General features: G+C 42.1%; 1 protein-coding gene across 2 annotated transcripts in view; it reads left to right on the top strand.

The window, feature by feature from the left end:
• Positions 1 to 17,071, top strand: part of POU6F2 (POU class 6 homeobox 2) — a 485,869-nt gene extending 468,798 nt beyond the window's left edge. The window contains exons 7-10 of one of the 2 annotated variants that reach the window (XM_054991628.1): positions 539 to 745; positions 6,902 to 7,070; positions 11,916 to 12,084; positions 16,567 to 17,071. In XM_054991628.1, coding sequence (XP_054847603.1) covers positions 539 to 745; positions 6,902 to 7,070; positions 11,916 to 12,084; positions 16,567 to 17,071 — 1,050 coding nt within the window. The remainder of the gene's footprint in view (positions 1 to 538; positions 746 to 6,901; positions 7,071 to 11,915; positions 12,085 to 16,566) is intronic. The other variant, XM_054991629.1, reaches the window with a different exon arrangement.
• The last annotated feature ends 7,081 nt before the right edge of the window (positions 17,072 to 24,152 follow it).

The raw sequence follows: 24,152 nt of genomic DNA, 5'->3' as shown, positions 1-24,152 counted from the left end.
ACATTTTACATACTCAGTTCACCTGGGAGACCACCCTTAAAACATGTCAAATGCTCCTCTGCAACTGCAGATCGCAAGGGAAAATCAGTAGTGCAGAGGAAGCTGTCCAAAGAATTTAGCATTCCTCTGAACATACCTGAAAACCAGTACAGACTTCTGGTTTATGCCATTTGCAGTATATTGCTATGCCCTGACCTAGCTAGCCCAGGCAAGATCTCGGAAGTTAAGCAGGGTCAACCTTAGTTAGTAATTGGATGGGAGACCTCCAGGGAAGACCAGGGGTGTGGAGGCAGGCTATGGCAAACTACCTCTGTTAGTCTCTTACCACCCACCAGGGGTCGCTATGACTTAATGACACTCTCCATCACAAGTATATTGCTATAATCAGAACTATAATGACACTATCCAACATCTGTACTAGACAAATTGTGTACTATATGTCAAAGAAAATGTTTGGTGCCTGCCTATCTACCCCTTCCAAGAAATAAATTTATTATTTACATTTCTAACCTGCAGGATTCTGTTTTGTTTCTTTTAGATTATTGGAACAATTCCACTGATGCCTAATCCAGTCTCATCCAATCAGGCAGCCGGAGGAGCTCAGGGCCTTCAAGTGCAGCCAATTACGCCACAGTTACTGACCAATGCCCAGGGGCAAATCATTGCAACAGTCATTGGGAACCAGATATTGCCAGTGATCAACACCCAGGGAATCACACTTTCACCACTCAAACCAGGCCAACAGGTAAATTTTGATGATATCGTTTAAATTAGTGGAAAGCAATGGAAATATCCAGATTAACCACGTTTTGCTACTCACTTGCCAACAACATTGTCATTCAGCAAAGCTTAAATTTAACTTGGGGGAATACCCAAGGAATACATGTAATTTATAATTAATTTATAATTTATCCTATATCACAAGGGTGAGGGGCAATACTCAGGTTATTCAGAAGTCATTTATACAGCCCCTCCACCAGGAAGGAAGTCCTGAGAAGCACTATGCATTGTCACAGCCTCTCTGGATCCCATCCTCACTCTTTTTACTAGCTGGAACCACCAGTGGTTTCTGCATATTGAAGGGATATTGGTCCAGTGGACAGGATTTCACTGAATCATAGAACAGTAGAGCTGGAAGGTACCCCAAAGAACATCTAGCCCACCCCCTGCACAATGCAAGGAATTCACATCCTACCTCCCACTCTCTTAGTGACCCTTACTTAATGCCCAGAGAAAGGCAAAAAACTGCCAGGATCTCTGGCTTGTCTGCCCTGGAGGAAAATTCCTTCTTGACCCAAAGTGGTGATCGGCATTGCCCAGGGCACATAAGGAAGTGCCACAAGAGCCAAGCACTGGTTCATCTCTTCCTGGATCATCTCACAAGGTGCCTAAGTTCATACTGTGTCATAAAATCATCACTGCTGACAGATGGCCATCTAGCCGCTGCCTAAAAATCTCCAAAGAAGGAGAGCACATCTCCTCCCGCCTGCAGTCTAAAATGCCCCCTAAACGCTACTCCTTGGGGAGAGGGAACCCCCAGGAACCACATGGAAGATATTCGGAAACCCACAGAAGGAGGGAATCAGCCAAGATCCTCCCTTCCCTCCACGGAAATCCCCTGCTGGAACCAAGTCCACTGGGAGCACTAGAGTACATCAAATCTTTTCTGGATGAGATCAAAGGCCCTTCCAGTTTAGCATTTTGTTTCCAAACAGAAACAGCCAAATGCCTCTAAGAATGTACAGATAGGGGGAAAGATGTTTCTTTATTTTGGTGTCCCCAAAATCTGGCATTCAGACACATGATGCCTCTAGAAATTTTCATGAGCAAAGGCATTCTCAGCTGTGGATTTTTTGCTTACAGCCAGTGGCAGCTAAACTAGGAAACAAATTGTCTTTCTTTCTTTAGTCCAAGCCCATGTAACTCTCCCTTTCCTACCTTTGATTCCTGTCCTCCTTTATTGACTCCTTTCCCACTTGCCTACAGAACACTGCACTATATATTGCTATACTCTTAAAAGATCTCATCTGACTCAATTTCCAAATGGGCCAAATAAATGTTGGCCTCATCCCAATAGACCAAGTGAATTTTGGCCAGGTTCCTGGCATGACCCGTCACTTACCAGAATTATCGGGTAATCTGTGACTATTAAAAGCACGGGAATTCAGCTGACATTATATTCTCCCAATCATGAAGAGACAATTACCTTCCAAACTGCTATAACAGGTACACTTTGCAGCTATTTATGCAGTCGTGCCAGTAAATTTTGGACCCACCACCACAGCCTAAGGAAATCACTGGAAAACATACATGTGAACCATGGGTTCACATGATGTTACTCTCTACTATTGCAGGTACACACTTTCTAATGATGTTCATGTCAAGAACAGTCATTGACAAAAGTCATCTATACTAACACCCAGGGCTTTTTTTCTGGGAAAAGAAGTGGTGGAACTCAGTGGGTTGCCCTCGGAGAAAATGGTCATATGGCTGGTGGCCCCGCCCCCAATCTCCAGACAGAGGGGAGTTTAAATTGCCCTCTGCACTGCTAGCAGCGCGGAGGGCGATCTAAACTCCCCTCTGTCTGGAGATCGGGGGCGGGGCCACCAGCCATGTGACCATTTTCAAGAGGTTCCAGAACTCCGTCCCACCACGTTCCGGCTGAAAAAAATCCCTGCTAACACCTCTCCCAGTGGTTCCATACTAGAACTCAGCAACACCGGACAAGGAAAATGTGGTTAAATTTCTTCTCACAAAGCAGTTTCTTTGCCACTGGAGATCATGGCTCTCAATCTTGTGATAATGAAGGAGCTTCCTTGAAGAACTTTAGTGGAGATTGAGAGGGACTGTATGAAAGTCACACTCACATCAATTCCTACTGTGATAGTTCATTACGGCACCCATTATGGCACTGCAGTCCCTTTTCACAGCATAACTGAAGTCTGTACCTGGTATTCTCAGATCCTGTAAAACAATCATTGGGGTGGGTATGGATGTGTGGAAAACTCTTAGTTACATGAAACTTAAAATGCTGAAATGGTTTTGTTTTTTGATCCACAAAAAACGTTGCCACTGTAAAAAACTTGCAGACTCATTGACACAGTTAAGTTACGTTTATTGTTTAAAAACACCCACAAAGTAATCAGATTTGCAGTGCAGTCCATATCCGAGCAGTTTAAAAATATATTTAAAAGTTGATGTTTTTTTCAGAAGCAACCAGTTAGCCACTTTGGATTATATTAAATTAATAAAACATATATTCGATTGTCTGTGCATGTTATGTTCTCTCTCTGGTTACAATCCATCATCCTTTAGTTGTACTAGTCATATTTTAAGGGCAGAAAGAGGGATGCTAGAAGGAAGCCCTTGTCTGATTCCATTTCTTGTTCCATTCATATTGGAAAATCACCAAGCTAATAGTTTGCAAAAGTTTCTTTTTAGAATCAGTACCAAGATAGTTACATTAATATTTTAAAAACTAAAGCAAGATGTTGCTGAAACTTTCCACTTTTTATTTCTATTAATTTACTTGGAAGAAATTTACAGGGCAATCCTAGACAGAGTTGTACCCTTCTAAGCCCACTGGACACAGAAGTGGACACAAGTGTGTAACTCTGTTTAGGATTGCACTGCTAAGTGTGCTAAATTTTAAATCAGTGAGATGATGAAGTGCTTAAATTTGGCTAGATTATGCCTGGCATGAGAAAGGTCCAAAATTAACCAATTTTGAATTCAGATTTTTATTATAATGCAAACCTCAGAAGGAGTCCACTGTGAATGGATTCAGTCTCAAACAGTGATTATTACCAGCATTAAAATGGGTTTGATGTTGGCTTGGAGTCCTCCCAGAATGACAACTGATCTCCAGCTGATGGAGAGCAGTTCCCCTGGAGAAAATGGCTGCTTAGGAGGATGGACTCTATGGCATTATACCCCACTGAGGTCACTCTCCTACCCAAATTCCATCCTCCACAGGCTCCACTCCCAAGGAATTTCTCAACCCAGAGTTGACAACTTTAGATTGATGGCACAGAGGATGTGCAATCAGACTTTTTTGATATGGCTAATGCCATGGGTGTGTTGTCCTTGTAACATGATGCCATAATGTCGATTACTGTGCAATCAGTTTGCATGTTTAATGACTAAGGAATAGAGATGGGCACAAACGGAAAAAAAAAACCCAAACATGATGTTCGTTGTTCGTTGCCATCCATGAACAGGGACTCATGAACAACTACGAACATGGCCCTGTTCACAAACATGTTCGTGGTTGGCTGTTCGTGGGGGCCAGCAGGCTCTCCTCCAGCCATCATCCAAGTCAAGATCCCTACTGTGCCACGCGCAGAAACCTGACCTGAGCAGGCAGCAGGAAAGGTACTAATAATAAATAATAGCTTGGCCCAGAGCCTGGCAGCAGCCCTGGAACTTGAAGGGGTAGATCCCTATCCCACCACACACAAAGAAAATTCAAGCTCCAATGCACTCTCTCTATCAAAATGCTAACAGCAATTGTCTCTCTCCCTCTCCACTGTCTGCAAAACCAGAGCTGGGAGAGCCCCCCTCCCCCCTGCTCTTTGCTCCCTTGTTGTAACAAATTTGGAGCTCCACACTTGAAAGGAAGACCTGCCTATCAAGCTAAATTGGGCTTAAATTGGGGGTTCCAGGGCAACAGCAGTTCAGACAGAGTTCAGACAATCCCTGCCTAAGTTGCCAAGGGAATTGATTGCAGGTGCCAGACTGTCTGGCTTGACAACCAGCAAGGAACAGCAACGAACGAGGTTTGCAATGACCATCTGTTCATTTAGAATGGGGCCTCACGAACAGCTTGTTCGCAAACAGCAGATTGGGATGTTCGTGGCTTTTTTTTGTTTGTTCGTATTGCTGTTCGTGTCCATCTCTACTCAGGAGCAGTGACTGTACTAGATTATTTCTCCATGTTTTTAAATTTTAAAAAGCAGTTCTAATAAACATCTATTTTAAGAAGGCTCCTCTTTCTCTACTCTTAATTTTTACCCATGAAAATTTAATGTTATTTGAGTTCAGCAAAGTTAATGTGTTGGATCTAGCCAGATTTTTCACAATCACCCAAGCAGGGAAAACTTTCTACCTTTCCAAACCCACTTTTATTCCCACTATACAGATGAGAATGTAGGATCAGAATCTTGCTAGATTCATCAGTATTGCGTTTTATTTATTTCTATTCTATCCACCTCCGTAATCCACAACTGTAAACAATCTCACCATTTGCACATACAGGTTCCATAATGCCCCCCATTCCTTTTTCACAAGCAGAAAAGCTGATTGGATCCAATCCATAGTCTACACCCAACAGCCTTGGCAATGGTATAGTTCTGTACATTAATTGTACCTAGCTACATTCAGAAAACACCTTACTAAGGTTAGTTTACACAGTTATCAAACATGCACTCCTATATACCCAGACAACATATGTGACCTGAACTTTACATGCATACACATCCTTTCAAATGTCCCAGTGCCAACACTCAGAAAAATAGGAAATGGTTTGCAGAAATTTGGTGCGTGTGTGTGTATCCAGGGATATGTGGAAGAGATTACTCATGGTTTCCTGTTGAATGAAAAATGACTAAGAGATTGTTCACAAATGGCCAGATCAATAATGCTTGTTGGGGACATAACCAAAGCCCACTGCCCCACAACTTGTAGAAGACTATTGATTTAGTGATTTGTGAATCAGCCCTCATAGTCATTTTTCATACAATAGGAAAACATGCGTAATCTCAAAGGTTTAAGATTAAGAAATCCTGCCATGACCAAAAGAAGAGGCAGTTTTAACATCTGCAAACAGCTCATTTGAGAGAGAGAGAAAGAGCAGCAGATACAAGTCATTATTCCTAAAAACTTGAGGGTTGCTTCCTTGATTTACCATGCCAATATCTGTGTGTGTGTGTGAGAGAGAGAGAGAGGGGGGGAGAGGGCCAAGCTACAAGTGACGAATGACACTTGAACGGCAAATGAACAGACTCACGTGTATTCCTCCCTGTTCACTTGTGCTCCACGTAGTGATCAAGTGGAGCGCAAGTGAACAGGGAGGAATACACGTGAGTCTGTTCACTTGCCGTTCAAGTGTCATTCATCACTTGTAGCTTGGCTGAGAGAGAGAGAGAGAGAGAGAGAGAGAGATGTTTTCTGACATCATAGCTAGACAGAATTTTCCAGTGTATGAAAGCATTCAGAGAACTATTCTGCTTGGAAGTATTTCAATTCAAGTCTTTATTTCATTGCTCACCTAGTCATACTTCCCAAGCAGGGAGAACTTTCTACCCACTTTTACTCCAACTGTACAGATGAGAATGTAGGATCAGAATCTTGTTAGATTGATCAGTATTGTCTGTCTTACTTATTTCTGTTCCATCTACCTCCATAATCCACGACTATAAACAAGGTAACTTGAAAATTACACGTATATGCCAGTTCCCAACATCTCATCCTCTGCTTCTGCAGACATACGTTGGTGTGATCAAAAAAGAGAAGCCAAAGCATAACTATGCAGATAGAGGATGGCTCGGTTCTCACTGGCTCCTGTTACGGGATAAAGTGCAATTAGCAACCTTGTCACTGGAGGGGCAAAGCCTTTTAAAGTTTCCCTGCTCTCAAAAGAAACTGGGTCTACCATGATCAAGTTTAGGCTCCACTCCAGCCTTCAAGGAAAAGTTAGGAGTTATGATTGGGGACATAACTATGGTAGTCAAGATCTTGTTCATGACACGGAGGAAGAGAAAAGATCCTTGCGATGTAGGATCTATAACTATCTCCTGTGCATTATGACAGATGAAGAGCATAGCAGTGTCTTATATGTCGGGTCTCTTTCCTCAAGTTACGTGGGTTTCATTTTTTTTTTCATTTTAATTTTTGCATTTAGCTTCATCAGCCCTCCCAGACACAAGTGGGACAAGCAGCTTCCCAGTCCAATCTTCTGCATCTGGCTCACAGTCAGGCATCTATGTCTCAAAGCCCGGTGCGTCAAGCTTCCTCCTCTTCCTCCTCCTCCTCCTCATCTTCAGCTCTGAGTGTTGGCCAGTTAGTCAGTAGTAAGTATTGGCCTCCTGCTATTTTTATTTCATATTCCTTTTTCTTGTTCTTGTGTTTGTCTTGATGAAATCCTGCTTTTAAAAAAAGAGCTGCTGACTGCTACATAAAATGAGGCCGCAGGCAAACAGCTCGTTAGAGATTAAATTCAAGACTTTTTCAACACTAACCATCACTTTTCATTGTGCTTCAAAAACTGACGGACTCTTCAGAATATGGTGCATCTCAGAATAAATTCAAACATACATATTCATCTCTTGGTTATGGTCAGGGGCTGATAAGTGAAACAGAGCAGTGGTTCCCAACCTTTTGGATTTGGTGATCCACAAGTCCAGATTTACTTGGTACAGTAATAGTCAACCCAAGGTTTCCTGATGTCCTAGGAAAAACGTGACCTTGATGCCCACCTAGTCCAGCATTCCATTTTCTACAGTCACCAACTATATGTTTTCGGAAACTAAGAGCCAAGCTAAAAGTGACGCCTGACACAGGTTGGACACTTGTCAGCTTCCCTCAAGTTTTGATGGGAAATGTAGACATCCTGGTCTTACAGCTTGGCTCTCCATTTAATTGTTTACAGAAATCCACACACACCCAGCAGAGGGGAAGGGGGCGCCCAGCGAGAGCCCGATGCCTGCAATCCCCTCCCGTCCGCATGTTCTCCTTCCCATAGACTGCTGCTCTGTAAGCTTCAATTAAATGGAGAGCCAATTTGCAAGACCAGGACGCCTACATTTCCCATCAAAACTTGAGGGAAGCTGACAAGTGTCCAACCTGTGTCAGGCATCACTTATAGCTTGGCTCTTACAAACACCGCATACTCCAATGAATCTCCATGAAGTGGCATTCCAAAGTACACAGCCTTTGCATGGGATCGCCATATTCTTCTCCATTACTCCCTTTTAAGATTCTAAGAAAATCACTCTAGTAACCACGTAAACCCAGTTTACTTGATTCGCTATCCATGAACATGCATAGGCAGTGAAGAAAAAAAGTACAACTAATGTATAACATGGAAGATACTGTATGTCTAAGTTTAGGCCCTAGTTTTCAAACTACAGGTCCAAGTCTTGCCAAGAATTAAGCACCAAAGTTGCTTCTTGCAGGAGCCACTTCACACATGGTGATTTCCATTATTGTTGGGGGAAGCAAGAATGTGAGAAGCTGGCATGGAGGAAGGGGAGAGAAAGAGATCAATGCAAAGGGCACGGGTGGCCATTAGGGAGGGCTGGCCTGCAACCCGCTTTTAGAGACTTCATGACCCACTTTGAGGTTCCAACCTATAGACTGGGCAACACTGAAATAGAGGGTGACGGCTATGTTCATGCTGCAATTACCAGAAGACTGCCCCCCAATGGCCTCTCTGTTGTAACTAATTCCCAGCATGTAATATGTAAAAGCAGTGGTCACAGGGATCTTTACTGTCCCAACGTGAATCTCCATTCTTGTGCTCCATAGCCTTAGTGGCTGCTAGAGAAGGTGTGGGAAGTCATAGTAGCATGATGGCTACAGGAAGGATCAACTGCAGTGGGAGACCATTTCCTGCCACAAATTGTAGCTAGGTGCTCCAGCCCACATCAGACACTTATTTTATTGCCTTTGCTTATTCATTGAGTCGGACCTTTATATTCTGCTTTCCTGCGAGATGGCATCAAGGTAGCCATCTTTGTAAAATGTTATAAAATCATTACAACATTTATTTATTTACTTTATTTTTATCTTGCCTTTCTCCCCAGTGGGATCCCAAAATGACTTGCATCATTTTCCCCTCCTCCATTTAATTCTTGCAACACCCTAGTGAGGTCTGTGAGGCTAAGAGTGTGCGGTTGGTCCATGGCCACCCAGCATGTTTCCGTGGCAGAACAGGATCCTAATCTGATACTAACCACTACGCCTCACGTTCCAAAAACAATTTAAAATGACTTTCAACAGAACCAGTGAGAAGCCAGCAAACTCCAATCTAAAAGGAAAAATTATGTTTGGTTATAGTTATCAGGGCTTTTTTTCAGCTGGAACGCAGTGGAACAGAGTTCTGGAACCTCTTGAAAATGGTCATATGGCTGGTGGCCCCACCCCCTGATCTCCAGACAGAGGAGAGTTGAGATTGCCCTCCACGCTGCTGACGCAGCAGAGGACAATCTAAACTCCCTTCTGTCTTGAGATCAGGCGGTGGGGCCACCAGCCATGTGACCATTTTCTCCGAGGGCGACCCACTGAGTTCCACCACATCTTTTCCCAGAAAAAAAGCCCTGATAGTTATTATAACGGACTTGTATCCAATGAGATCCCCTAGGGAGTGAGATTTGTGCCCAGTAGCATAGGGGAGTTGACTTCCCGGCTTGTCTTCATATTGTCTTCCCATTGTCATCCCACTGAGCCCCCCCAAATTTTGTTCCTGGGGTCTATGAATGACAGAAAGGACAGAGTGGGTAATAACCAGGAATTGCTCACTGCCCCTTCCAGTATGGGAAACAAATGGTAGGTTACAAGCCATTATTGCTTAATGAATGGTCTAAAGGTAGTTCCATTGCCGATGCAGTTTTACTTCTAACACTAAGCAGATGGGGCCTCATAATCTGGGGATTTGGAGGTGGTACCTGGAGAGGGCATAGCCCCCACCCTCTGAAGTTACCATTTCCTCCAGGGGACCTGATCTGGAGAGAAGTTGTAATTTTGAGAGAACTCCAGGACCCCCCTGGAGGTGCACTGGAAAGAAAGTTTCCACACAAGCTATTAACGGATAGCCCGCTCATGTGGACCGCACTGCAGCTACACTGTATATTTTTAGAAGAGGAATTCCATCATAGTTGATCTGGATTAAAATGATCTCTTAAAAAGTATCTCTAGCTCTGCTGTTGGGCTAAGGAAGTTCTTGTCCCTGTGGGATTTTTAAACTTCCTAAATAGTTTTACTGCAGTAGTTCTGCAAGAAGACGACGGCGCTCTTAACCGTTGCAGGCAGCAGGCAATATAAGACCATGCTCTGCGCAGCAGCCTAGTCAACCGCAGAACCCAAACGGCTTGCATTTTAAGAAAGGGATGGATTATTGTAGTGAAAACATTTCACCTTAAGAAAGTCTCAGGAACGAGGTGAAGGACAATCATGATATCGTGCCGAGGGGATGGCTTCTCTACCTGTAGGACTGAACACACTGAAATCTTCCCCCATCCTGGTTCCACGCTGTTGCTACTATCTTGGAGAATGCTTTCATTTAGCTAGGGATCAGTAGCAAAGAGGAGGGGAGGGAATCCCATTTTCCAGCTGTTGTGTCATTTCCCTTGATAAGTCCTAAATTGACCGCATTATCCCACACCAAAGGAGCCTTCCTGTGGCAGATAGCTTTTGTTATGCGTCCTTTCGAGGACAAAAGCTGTGTCACTGCACTGCAACCAAGGAAGAAGACCAATTTATTCCTGCAGCATCATCAACATTATCTTGGAAGGGTCCTATGACAAAATAAAGCACACTTCAGCATTACCATATGAAGGATGGGTGTGCAGACATTCAGCACTTTGACGAGTAACCTCTTGGAGTGATTCAGGACTAGGAAAGGATTGCTATCTACAAGCCTTATACAATTATGAAAACTTGCAATTACGACGTCTTAGCATCACTTTAAATGTTACTTCCTGTTCTTTCACAAATTCTCCACGGAGCAAATTCAGGCTTGCGCAGACACACAAGACCTTTGTAGCATGGTTTGCATTAAAAAAGGAGAGCCCAAAAGAGATTGTAAAACTACCACCAGGGGAGGTGGAGCTTCTGCCTTTCTCCCGACCTTCCCCTCCCCATGTAAAAAGAGTGGGGGAGAGTTTCCTGTTTCGTCTGCTCCATGTGGAGGTATTTTGTGCACGTAAGGCAGCAGAAATGGGAAAACTATCCCCCCTTACTCTTTTTGCATGGGGCAGGGGAGCTTGGGAGAAAGATAGGAGCTCTCTTTCTCCCAGCGGCAGCTTACCAAGCCCATTTGGACTCTCTTTTATTTTTTACGCAAGCCATTTCCCAAAGCTGCTGTGTGTCTGCACAAGCCTGTGTTGGCTGTGCGGAGAACCTGTGAAGGAAGTAACATTTAGAGTGAACCTTAAGGAGTCTTTAAAAATAGTTGTATTTGCTAAAATATCTGTCAGTTCCAAATTTAAGAAGTGAACATATTTCTAAAAGCTGGATGGCTTTTAAGCTCTCACACACACACAAACGCAATGCTAGAATCTACAGTCCTGGACAGCAACTACTGGATAGCATGTTAGGGAAAAGGCTCCAGCTTGGCCCTAGCTCCCCCCATGATACCCACGCAACATATCTTGTGAGCACCTATCATTCTTAATGGTTTCACTCCTTAAGTTCACCCGCTTCACCTCTGAATCAGCAACTAGGGTGCCAGGCTGCATCGGTTTTACCAGAACATCTGAATTTTCAGCGGGAACGCGGTGGAACGGAGTTCTGGCACCTCTTACAAATGGTCACATGACTGGTGGCCCCGCCCCCTGATCTCCAGATGGAGGGGAGTTTAGATGGCCCTCCACGCCAAGGGCAATCTAAACTCCCCTCTGTCTGGAGACCAGGGGGCGGGGCCACCAGCCATGTGACCATTTTCGCTGAAGGTGATTTAAACTTTAAACCCCCCCCCCTTGTTCCAGCTGACCCAGAGTGACAACATTGTGCAGTCTTGAGTTCCACCACTGAGTTCCACCACCTCTTTTCCCAGGAAAAAAAAAGCCCTGATTTTCAGCCATTTTATACAGACTCATCTGGCCAAGGAGATTTTGCAATACTTGGGGGAGGAAGGGAATTCACATACTTAATTCAATTTTATAAAGCATTTAAATCATCTTCTCCCCTTTCGACAGATCCCCAGACAGCCTCCAGTGAGGTGGATGGGGTGAACCTTGAGGAAATCCGAGAATTTGCCAAAGCTTTTAAAATCCGACGCCTGTCCCTTGGTCTCACCCAGACGCAAGTTGGTCAAGCTCTAAGTGCCACAGAAGGTCCAGCCTACAGCCAGTCTGCCATCTGCAGGTAACAAAAGGCATAGCAAATGCTCACTCCCCACCCACCCCCGCTGCACCTATGGGATCCCTACTACTCTTTGCTGTCTTTATGAGCATTTGAATCACGTGCCCATAGGGAAAAAAGCCCCTTTATATGGAAGACAAAGATGAGTGAGTGTTGTTGATATGGAGCTGATGAAATATTTTTCTCCGCATGTCCTTAAAATAACTTTCACACACACCCTTTCATTTTTGTAACAAGTAGGAAACAATAAATGCATTCCTGGCCTTGAGACTTAATTCAGCAGTGGCGCTGGAGACCCTGCTGCTGCTGCAGAAGCACCAGCTGACCCTCTTCATACTGTGCCAATTTCTACAGATGAGGTTACTGAACGAATATTTCATGGACGCCTCCCTGCTAGTTTTAAGCCTGTCGTACCATTGCACTTCACATCTCCGATATTAATGATGATTTTTTTTTCCTGGGTGATGCTGAGAAGAGTGCTGGAAATATCTATAAACACGGTCATACCGCGTTGGTGGTGGTGGTTTGGGGGTTTTTGTACCAACTTCGTAGGATTAATTGTATATCGCTCTCAAGTATTCAGCGAGGAGGAGGTGTTCAAAGAAAGGAGCATGACAAAATAATGAAAACAAAGCAGCCTTGATAGAGTGAAAGGTCTTGAGAGTGAAGCTACTGTGTCTTCATGTATGTATTTTACACTAATCCCATGTTTATGCATGAGATAGCAGGCGTGCTTAAGTAACAGCTTTTTCCTCTTGGGCAATGTCTCAGAGTCCTCCTCCATCAGTGAAAGCCAAGAAACCACCTCGAAGCTCATTTAAGTGGATTTTGTTCTTGGTGATCCATGAAATGCTCTGTCTTTTTATCTGCTCTTTATACTTTTAATGTATTCCCCATAGAACGGAAGTGTACTTTTCCTGCAGTTTAAGACTAAGGTTATAAATAACATCAGTATGGGGTAGCGAGCTTGCAGCTCACATTTTGCTCAATGATTTTCCATAAAACCCATTGATTGTTGTTAAATACAAAAAGCTCCATAGGATCCTCTCACTTCTATGGCCTCCCCTACTGTTTTTTCTTATAAGATACCTCCCTGTAGAAAATAACCTTTATTCAGTCTATACAAGGATACCACCGCTGAGAAATTTGTTTCAAGGCTTGTATATCGTTAGACCAAACATCACATACTGAAGCTAACAAGATGCACAAATATTATGAAGACTATTTTCCCCCTGCCTTTCATGTTTAACTTTAATTTTATTCCACCGCAGTGATCATTTGTTAGCAGCAACTTAACTAATCAGAGGGTTCAAAAAAAAAAAAGCCCACAGACACAATTGTTGGTGAATAGAATTTTTGAATTGCATTGTTACATAATATGTTAAACTAATGCAGCTGGATTTGCGTGGGCTTGGTATAATTTTCTCAGGGGTGTGTGTTGTGGTGGCTAACACAGAGTAATGAGTGACACAGGGTACAATTCACATCCCTTTGAAATCAATGGCACACCCCTCGCATGTTTTTTTGGATATTGGATTGAATGAATGATCTAAATGCTTGGAAATGTAAACAATGCAATTCTAAGTACAGCTTCATATGTAAGGCAACTGCAGTTCTGTGTCATTGCAGAATCTAGAAAAAGCGATCAGAAATCACTATGAGGGATATAGGGCCAAGCTACACATGACGAATGACACTTGAACGGCAAGTGGATTGAGTGGAGGGCAAGTGAACAGAGAGAAATACACTTGCCATTCAAGTGTCATTCGTCATGTGTAGCTTGGCCCATAGTTACCATTAAAAGCAAAACACAGGGCTAGCCATGTAAATAAACATGGTGGTATTTCACCCTTCTATAAAATGGGCACCAGGGTGGAGCAACATGGGAGGCTACTGAGGCCATTGTCCTGTAGTCACCTTGGGAATGTTTTTGAGATGTGGGGTGCAATGTGAGCCTCCTGAGTGCAGTATTTTAATCATATACTTGCTTGCTACCGAAGTTTTATTATATGTTTTTACTATGTATTCAGATGTTGTGAACCTGCTCTGAGCCTGCTTGCAGGGAGAGCAGACTATCAATCAATCAATCAATCAATCAATCAATCAATCAATCAATCAATCAATCAATCAATCAATCAATCAAATAAATAATACAAGAAATATGGAGCAAAATGGTGGCAGGATCCATTAAGTAACCATAGAAGGCAAGCAGGAGCTTGTAAGGGTCAGTAATTGTGTTGCAGCAATCTTTTGAGCACTCATTGAAGACATTGGACTAAGAATAGGGCAACTCTGCTTAGAATGGCACTGACAGCTGCTTAGAAAGCCGAAAGAAAGGAATCACAGTCCAATATTTGGCCAAGGTATCAAAATATTTAAGGCTACCACTGCCCTTTATGACTAAGTTTGTTCCAAAGCTTTAATCATAGTATGAATTCAGGTTTTGTTTTGTTTGTTTGCAAAGCAACTATCTCGTCTCCTTTTATACCAGTCATACTCATTTTACCAGGTAAATGAGGGCAAATTCCTTTGTACATATAGTAACATAAAATAATAACATTTGATTTATATACAACAGGAATCTACATGAGTACTTGGAGATGTCTCTAAAATGCTCATGGAAGTCTGGTGTCTGAAGCGCCAAAGAGGCAGGCCGCTTCTAGTGGATGAAGGCTTGCCTCTATATGGAAGCTGTTGCCAAGAAAACAGGCAAGAATTCTCACAGTGTGCAGAGTAGAGATGGGCACGAACTGGAAAAAATGAACCATGCAGTTCGTGGCTCATCAAATTTCACGAACCACGAACCACGAACTTTCACAAACCTGCCCCTGGTTCGCAAACTGGTTGGTTTGGTTTGTGAAAACGTCACATCCGGGTCAGAGAATCATCACTTCTGGGCCAGCAGAAGGTCACTTCCAGGTTAGCCGAAGGTCTGCAGGAAGTCCATCCCCTGTTGCCTAGGAAACTGATTGACTGGCACCAGGCTGTCTGCAGTCATGAACCAAAAAACGAACCAAACAAACCAGCCTAAAGTTCATGGCGGTTCATCAGAAATGGGATCTGACGAACCATGAACCAAACTGGTTCGTGTTGAATTTTAGTTCATATTTCGTAGTTCGTCCCACCACTTACTCTCCCAAGAGCACTGACACATCAGCATGGATTGAGCGGAAGAACTAATAGACTATCAGTGGTGAAACTAAGCTGGTATGGAGTACTGATTTAAAAAGTGGTTGAGGTAGTATCTCCCATCTTCTGCTTCAAACCACCCAAGGCAGTACTGGTGAGAAATTTAGGTTATTTTTAACTCCTGTACCATTCATGCTTTTTACTAACAGTGCATTTTGCAAAAGTATTTTGTGAATATTAGTTGAACATTTTACAGAACTCAATTTAAAAAATGTTATGTAGGTAGCCACAAAAGAGTTTATTTGCTGGGTCAATGGGTAATGTTCGAAATGAACTTTGTTTTGAAGGGGATAAAACCCTTGGTATAGATTTTTCCCCCCAGGTAGTGCACAATGTTTGTAAAATTTGGTATACCAAAGCACTTTTGATGGCAAAATGATACATAGAGGACCTCATTTACAGGAAATGATATCATTCAGCTCACTGTGCAGGCATCCCACAATAAGCCCAGCTTGGTGCCATAGCATATTAGTGCACTATTATGCTGGGTTTCATCTGGAAAGGCATGAGTTCTTCTTAGCACAACTACTTGTGGAGGTATTCAAGGTAATTACAATGTGTCCAGCTGTTTGAACTGAAGACTGCTGCAGCTTTGGGGATTTTTTCCCCCTACCCACCGAAGGGACATGGTGTTAACTTGCATACAGTGAAAATTGCTTACAAATGAAAAGGGAAAGGAAACCTGAATTTTAGAGGCTAACAACCACTTTGTGAAATTAAAACAGCAGCCTTTGGGCAATAGGCTATGGAAAGGGACCAAGAACCTAGCAAGGTATTCTTTAAAAAAACTCACAATAGCCATTGATGTCATTTCCTGTTTTTAGTTTTTGTGTTATGCTTAGTCAATATGCAGGATTGTGGGCGGAAAAAAAAGAAATGTTGAAATCTGAAAATTGTTCTTTTAATAGTAATGTCTTCTAACAGTGGGAGCTGCATGCAGCAAGCTCCCCTGCCTGGGGTTTCATTCACTTGAATGGAGGGAAACAATCGACATATGCATTCCTTAGTGTATGCCCCTCCATTGAAATGAATGGAGAGATCCATGTCAGCTTTGGAAAGCACCTGGATCTCTCTATTGGAGTGACTGGTTGTGCTGAGTAGCATTCTGAAAGTAAGTTATCACTGTGATTGCCTTTTGTTTGCTTAAATGTGTGTGTGTGTGTGTGTATTTGTAGACATGACAGTTTTTATAATCCATTGTAAATAACCTCTGCCAGTCAATTAGTCAGGCAGGCAGGAAGTCCCACCCTGGCAGAGCATCAGTGTAAGACTCTTCTTTCTCAATTTTCCCCTCAGACACACCATCCTGAGAAGCCACTTTTTCCTACCACAGGAAGCCCAAGAGAACACTATAGCTAGCAGTCTGACAGCCAAACTGAACCCTGGCCTTTTGTATCCTGCCAGGTTTGAAAAGCTGGACATCACCCCTAAAAGTGCCCAGAAGATAAAGCCGGTGCTTGAACGGTGGATGGCTGAGGCTGAGGCCCGCCATCGGGCAGGTATGCAGAATCTGACTGAATTTATTGGAAGCGAACCATCCAAAAAGCGCAAGAGGCGCACCTCATTCACGCCACAGGCTCTTGAGATCTTGAATGCCCACTTTGAGAAGAACACGCATCCCTCTGGGCAGGAAATGACAGAAATTGCAGAGAAACTGAACTATGACCGGGAAGTAGTTAGAGTCTGGTTCTGCAACAAGAGGCAAGCACTGAAGAACACAATTAAACGCCTAAAACAGCACGAGCCTGCGACGGCAGTCCCAATGGAGCCCTTAACAGACTCTCTAGAAGAAAACTCTTAAATGGATAGATTGAAAGGAAGAACAAAACACCACAAACAAACAAATTAAACATTTGAACTCTGTAAAGATGCTCTTTCACCACCCTTGTAAGTAAAAGACTGAGAAAACTACAAGATGGACAGAACAATTTATAAATGTCTGTGGGTTTTCCTAGATAAAAACAAACCGAAAAAAACCACAAAAAAAAAATACACAGCACTTAGGGGTGTGTGTGTGTGTCGTAGAACTAGTTCCAAAATAAGCCAGTTTTTTTTTTATGGACTTCAAAGTAAACCAAATAACTGCTCACTTTTTTCCTGTATATTATAAAAATGTGAACATGTTTTATGGAAAAGAACCCAACACACACAAACACACACAGAGACACACACACAAAGAACCTTTTAACTGTTGAAAGGGGGAAAAAGAGTACAAGCCTGCCACCTGGAGGAGCAGTTGTAGTCTTTCAGGTATCAAGTGCTTCTTTACTACGGAAACTATTAACCAAAGTCAGAAACAAGGGATTGCAAACTAGATTGTTAGTCTACTCTTTTATGCGTGCCACGTTGTGTTATGAATTTTTACATTTGTACTTTGCAAAGAGGGAAAAAAATACAAGACTCCCCCCTCCCATCCTTTCTCACATGCACAGCACGTGAGTAACTACACCTGATGCACTCTACAGTGTTCAAACCTTCTGGTTGTCATATACAGTTTTGTGATCTTCAAATGTTTGTGTGCCAAAATGACTGTTTCTCTAAACTGTGGATAGTGGGATTTGTTTTACTTCCATTTTTAACTAAAGATTTCATTCATTTGCAGTTTGATTTCCATCCAACCCCTTTCTTTAGGCTGCCTTCTCCATTCCAAAACCATTGATGTTTCTTTGTGGTGAACCTTTTTTGAATACATAGGATAACAATCACATTATAAGGACATAGCCGGCAACTTGAACGTTCACTTCCTGTGGGCATCTTGCCACTTTCTATGTCCTTTGGCCACGAACTGGGAGAGGTTACCAAAGCTACTTTTGTAATATAAATATAAACTGCACACTTGGTCCAACATACCGCATCAGTGTTTATGGTTCTATCTATGTAAAGCAATTTCTCTCCAAACTCTGATAGCCAAAGAAATTTCTTGGGATTCTAATGAAAAGCAAGCTAATGGCTGAAAGTAACAAGGACGTTTCTCGGCTTGGGCATCTGTTTTGTTTTGCTGTTGGTGCTTTTAACCTTTATTTTTCTTTCTCCTGTTACTTTTCAGTTGCTACTTTCAGGAGTGTACATGCACAAAGAAGGATTTGCGTGGCTGTGTACTGCCAGAACTGGATATGCTAAGAATGTGTGAATAATGTATTTACCTGGTTTTGAAACTGGAATCAGGAACCAGGGATCACCAAACATCTCTGCTGTTATCCAAAACGTTATGGTCATTTGATACATAAGATCACTGAAAGCCACAATGGATCCACAGGCAAAGATTCCCTCTGGGAGCCCCTTACACCACCTAGAATGACTAGTGCCCCCAGAATTGTATCCCCCTAATCCCCCTCTCTCAGCAACCCTAAGTATACAGAGGAAGTGATTTATTCTTTCTGTGTTGCAGAAGCAGGCAATGGCAAACGACCTCCATTAGTCTTTTGCCATGAAAACCCCACCAGGGGTCACCATAAGTCAGTTATGACTTGAGGGCAGGATTTTCATTTTATAGCGGGCAGCAAGAGCCACAAAATCCATAACTTTATCCAAACGTTCCCCAGCAATCCACACCAGGCACTTTGTTCTGCTTTTCATAAATCAATCTCGTAAAAATAAACTTGAATCCAGGATTTTGTAGTATACAAATACAATACTTCTCTACCTGATGTAAATCTGAAATAACTCTTATCTTATTTAGTAGAACTAGTCTGGTGTAACTGAGGGTTAAATCGGCCACAGTATCTGTAGCCTTCATTCCAGCTCTTTCACAGGTTCTCCCTCTCTCACCATAAGGTAAGAGGAATTAATTACATTGCTTAGCTAAAGGAGAGTTAATGAAACAAAGGCTTCAATAGGCATTGCGTCTATCCCTCCATTTTTACCTAAGCAATTACATTTAGGTTGTTGTGGGTTTTCCGGGCTGTATTGCCGTGGTCTTGGGCCACAGCCCATCAGGTTACCAGGCCACGGCAATACCAAGAACACGGCAATACAGCCCGGAAAACCCACAACAACCATCGTTCTCCGGCCGTGAAAGCCTTCGACAATACAATTACATTTAGATTCGTGGTAAGGGCAAATCTACCAGTCATTCATTTCAACTGAACTTCTACAGGGAAACTTACAGCTGAGATTTAAAGATGATGTGAAATTGCTGATGTGCCATTTTCAACCATCATACTCCTGGTTGGTGACCAAATATTTGCCAGCCCTATTCTCTGATGGATCTCCACTGCAGGATGCCCAGGAAGGATAATATGATTGTGTGAATTAATTTATATTCTAAAAATTACAGGAGGAAACCTGTTTTTTTTAAATATATATATATATGAATGGTTCCAAGACTGTGAGTTAACTCTTGTGTTCTTCTCACCAAAATAGTTATTTAGGACAGAAGCAAATGCAATTACTGCAGCAAACAAGAATGAATTCTAAATTTACCAAAGGACAGAAGTGTTGCAGCTTGGGCATCTAACAAGATAATATTCACCATCAAGCTTGAAAAACATTGGGGGTTATTTGTTTTGTTTTGCTGGTGATCATGCACCGATCATCGGAATGACTATTCCTGTTGCTAACTCCAGGGTTTCAGCTGGTAACCTGATGGGCTGTGGCTGGGAATTATAGCCTAATGAGCTACCTAGTGGACCTTCAGGCACAAAAAGGAACAGGGGCATGCCTCTTTACAATCTTTAACTATCATAGTGCAGATGGCAGGCACAATGGTGTTTGTGAACTGTGAGCCTGGCATATATAATAGGTTGGATCCAACCAGTATTTGCTTGTGGAAAAGGAAGTTGGGATCCTGTTCCCCTTTGATGATCAAAAAAGGCTATGGTAAGAATCTTGCCACCTGTATGTACAAAAGCCACCTAGGACTGGGTGTGTACTAGGGAGGAGAACTGGGCTGAGTGGAAAAGATATCTGGCTCCAACCCAATACCAGGAGCATTACTTTATTCCTTGCTGATCAGGCAAAGTAGGATATTTTGCTTGCTGAACTTGGAACTCCAGTTTTTCTAGCCCATAGATCCAGCTTTCACTTCTAGTAAAGGGCAGCAAGTAACCTAGTGGCCAGTACTAGGTTTGGCTTTGGGTCTTGTTACCCAAAACCCTAATGTGACCCTGAAAACAGATAAATCAAAATGCAAATCAATCAATGGCAGATAGAAAAAAAACCCTCTCTTATTCTCCATTCCCTGTACCCAGTATTTTTTACCTTCTAATTATGGTAGTTACAATCTATTTGGGGATAAAATTAAAACCATACAATGCTCAAGAGATTGGCTGAAGCAAGAAAATGGGCAAAGAATTTTGAACTTCAGGCTCCAAAAGCTTTATCCATCTCTCCAATGCATTTTTTTTTTTTACTGAGTGGCTTACATGCGCTGTCACAGATACTCACCTCGTAGTCACACTTTACCATTTCACAAACAGCACCTTTCCTGGAAGTGAAATATATCCGCTGTTTGATGATTAACACAGATTTGAGAGTCCCTGTGGAACTTGCGTCAAAATCTGTAATGGAATTTTAAAAGAAATTTCCATTAAGGAACATTAACCAAAGACTGAATGAAGGCTTCTAAAATCCTTACCAGCAGTTGTAGCAAAAGTTATGAATGCAACACACCTTCCAGCATGGAACAAATTTGATTTCCACCCATGAACTCTTTAAACCTTTCACATGTGATATTCTTTACTTAGTGTTTTTTTCCATTGTGTATTATGTTTTTATACATGATATATAAAAGGCAAAGGTGTCAAACTCACTTTAACAAGAATTTTTTTCTCTTATGGGTCATACGGAGTGCCTGAAGAAATTCATAAAGGATGCAGGTTAAAGGAGAGCTAAATCCTCAAACTATACATACAATTTCCATTTGTAAACATGGGCTGGGCTCCAAAGAAAATCATGTATGCACCTAAAGGATTCCATAATCAGTGATTCTGCACACATTGGATAATGCACTTTATCATCGTTTGAGGTGGATTTTTTGTTCTGCACACAAAAAAATCCGTTCCAAATGATCTATAAAGGGGATTGGAAGTGCATTATCCAACATGTGCGGAATCACTCAATGAGGATTCTGACATTTCCCCCATTTTCATTAGAACCTCTTCTGATGCCATCCTGAGGTTCTATCAGCCCTCAAATGACTCAAGGAGCAGCATCTGAAGGTATACCTTGTCATGTTAAGCCTTGGCTTGTCATGAGGGAAGGACAGACACACTATACATGACATCAGAGCCTATCTTTGTCATTTCCAAGTGATCAAAAATAGTGATCCATCAAAGAAAATGATATCTTCAATACTCCGCCGTTATACAAGAAAAGTCCATTTTACCTTCTGTGCAGAACGGAGTGAATTTTTGCCGAATGAACAAGTAGGAATTACTGACTGTTGTGCTCCCTTTATGGGCGTCAGGTTGGATCCTGCAAGATCTGTTAGTTGCACTTTCCGCTGGTACTAGAGGAGGCCTTTGAGCCTCTCAAGGCAGGGAAATTCTCCTCATACTGGAAGAAAGCGCTACCACAGGTAGAATAGATATTGTGGGATCTAACCCTTTTCTATTCCCCCCCCCCTTTCCCCATGAATAGCCTGATCCTAAAGTTTGCTGCCCTAGAAAAGGAACATGGAGATACTGAAACAGTTCTCTGCCACAAGGCACTACATTGCATCCTATATTAAAGACAGTGCTGGCAAACCGATAGAGCAACATAAATGTTTCGTTTGGGGGGGGTGTAAAGGTTTTATTGGGCAGATAGATACTGTATCCATTCAGAAGCTTGCCATTTTTGTTATAATCACAGACAGACAGACATGCAAAAGTAAGTAGACCAAGAAAGCAAAAAGGAGCTATGAAGGAACAAGTAGAGGCGTGTCAAAGTACTCAAGCTATAACCAAAAAGAAATATGTATAATGCCTTTGCTCGTCTTCTCGATGCTGGACCAAAGCTCAATGTATGTAGGTATATGCACATTGTATATGGCTAAATGTTGCTGACAATCTTGCAATACTAAACTGTTACTATTTTAAGAAAAAAAGAAAGAAATACAGAAAGAATCTGTTCATCAGTGTTTTACCTCAGCACTCTACTTATACCCAGCTCATGAGAACACTGAATTAAGGAATTTTAAAGAGGGAAAAAAAAATTTAAAAAAAATTAAAGGAAACTGATTTCCATGTAAATGTTTGACTGTAAAAAGAAATTCGTTTCAGTAACCTTTTGTACGGAGCTTTTTTGTCATGTAGTTTGCTTGTTTCCAACTTGAGATTATGTGGGGCACATTTGTTTATTTATTGTTGAGAAAGTGATCCTTTTTTAATTTTAATTTTTTAATATCTATCTATATCTATATATAAATATATTTTGGTCCTATGTGCTGTCGGGTACAGTCCGCAATCACTGCTGCTACGTCTCCTCTGTTCCCTTCATGGGGGCTGGAGCACAGTTCCTGTAAATGTCCGTCCCCTTTTGGAGGGAGCGGAAGGTTTGCGCAGCGGTTGGTTGGTTGTCTGGCTCCCGTAATCTACAGATTGGTCACCAGGGTCACTGATGAAGCACTGCAAAAGAGGCCTGCTTTTCCACGGATGGCACATGCGGCAGGAAAGATGGTAGAGTATGAAACGGACTGTATCGTGTTCTGCGTTTGTTTGCTTTTTTTAAAGAAAAAAAAATCAAAGGAGTTGATGTGGAGGACTTGTGACCGAGACACCAGAACTGGCTATTTCAAGCTCCTTACTGTCCTGACTTTGAAACCAAAGCTGATTTACCTGCATAGGTTGCTTAACGTTTTAAAAAAAAATTAAAAACTGACAAAAACTGTACTTAAACTAGAGCAATATCTGTATGGTCAGTAAAGCTGCACTTTGTGTATTTCTTAACAGCTTCAGATCTGTCACTTTTAATTTGTACCATAAAAGAAATAAAGAATTGTTTGACATGAAACAGTAGCTTCCATCCTGGGTTTGTCTTAAATGTCATGAATGATTCATGTGATCAGAACACATGTAATGCTACATCCGTTCAATATAAAAAAGTTTAAAATGCATGGGGAAAAATTGAAAGTCAGTTTCCACAGTGAATCTGGAGACAGACTTAAAAGAGTTGAAGATGTCATGAAAGACCTCTCCTGGCTGAAAGTATACACATTTTTTAAAATCTTAACCATATTGCCATTTCTGCTGAATGGCTGGGAGTAAGCACTATTGAATAACATGGGACTTACATCAAAGTAGACCTGTTTAGGGGGTTGCATCTTGGTTTGTTTTGCAGTCAAACTCAAGCACAGGTCTGGTTCCTCCACCCCTCTCAGGGTAGTTGCTGTGATGAAAAATGCCTTGTGTGTGTATGTGCGCGCGCAAGCATGCACAAGTTGTCCATTCGATCAGTCAAACTTTTTTTTTAAAAAAATGTTTAAACTTTATTCAAAAACTAAATTTTATAATTCAACAACTTATATACAATCAGTCAAACTTGATAAATCCCCAGAAGACTTGTCATAGGCTATAATTCTAAAGACACTACCCTGGGAGTAGATCCAGAGGAGTTAGCCGTGTTAGTCTGTAGTAGCAAAATAGTAAAGAGTCTAGTAGCACCTTTGAGACTAACCAACTTTATTGTAGCATAAACTTTCGAGAGCCACAGCTCTCTTCAGCAGATGAGAGTAAGCCCTGGGAGTAAGCACTATTGAATGTCAAAATACCCCCTCATTGTGGGAACAAAACTATAAAGCACAAGGAAACATGGCACCAAAAGGTAACTACAGGATGCAAAGGTAATAATTTATTGGCACTATAGAAAAAGAAAAAAGTGAACATAAAGCAGGATTGTTTTTAATGCTACTGCACTACCCCTTTACCAGCCAGTTTCCCACCAGAGTGCACACCGGTGAACAC

The sequence above is a fragment of the Eublepharis macularius genome, chromosome 11, assembly GCF_028583425.1.
Source record: "Eublepharis macularius isolate TG4126 chromosome 11, MPM_Emac_v1.0, whole genome shotgun sequence".
NCBI lineage: Eukaryota > Metazoa > Chordata > Lepidosauria > Squamata > Eublepharidae > Eublepharis > Eublepharis macularius.
This window is presented reverse-complemented; position numbering and strand designations above follow the sequence as displayed.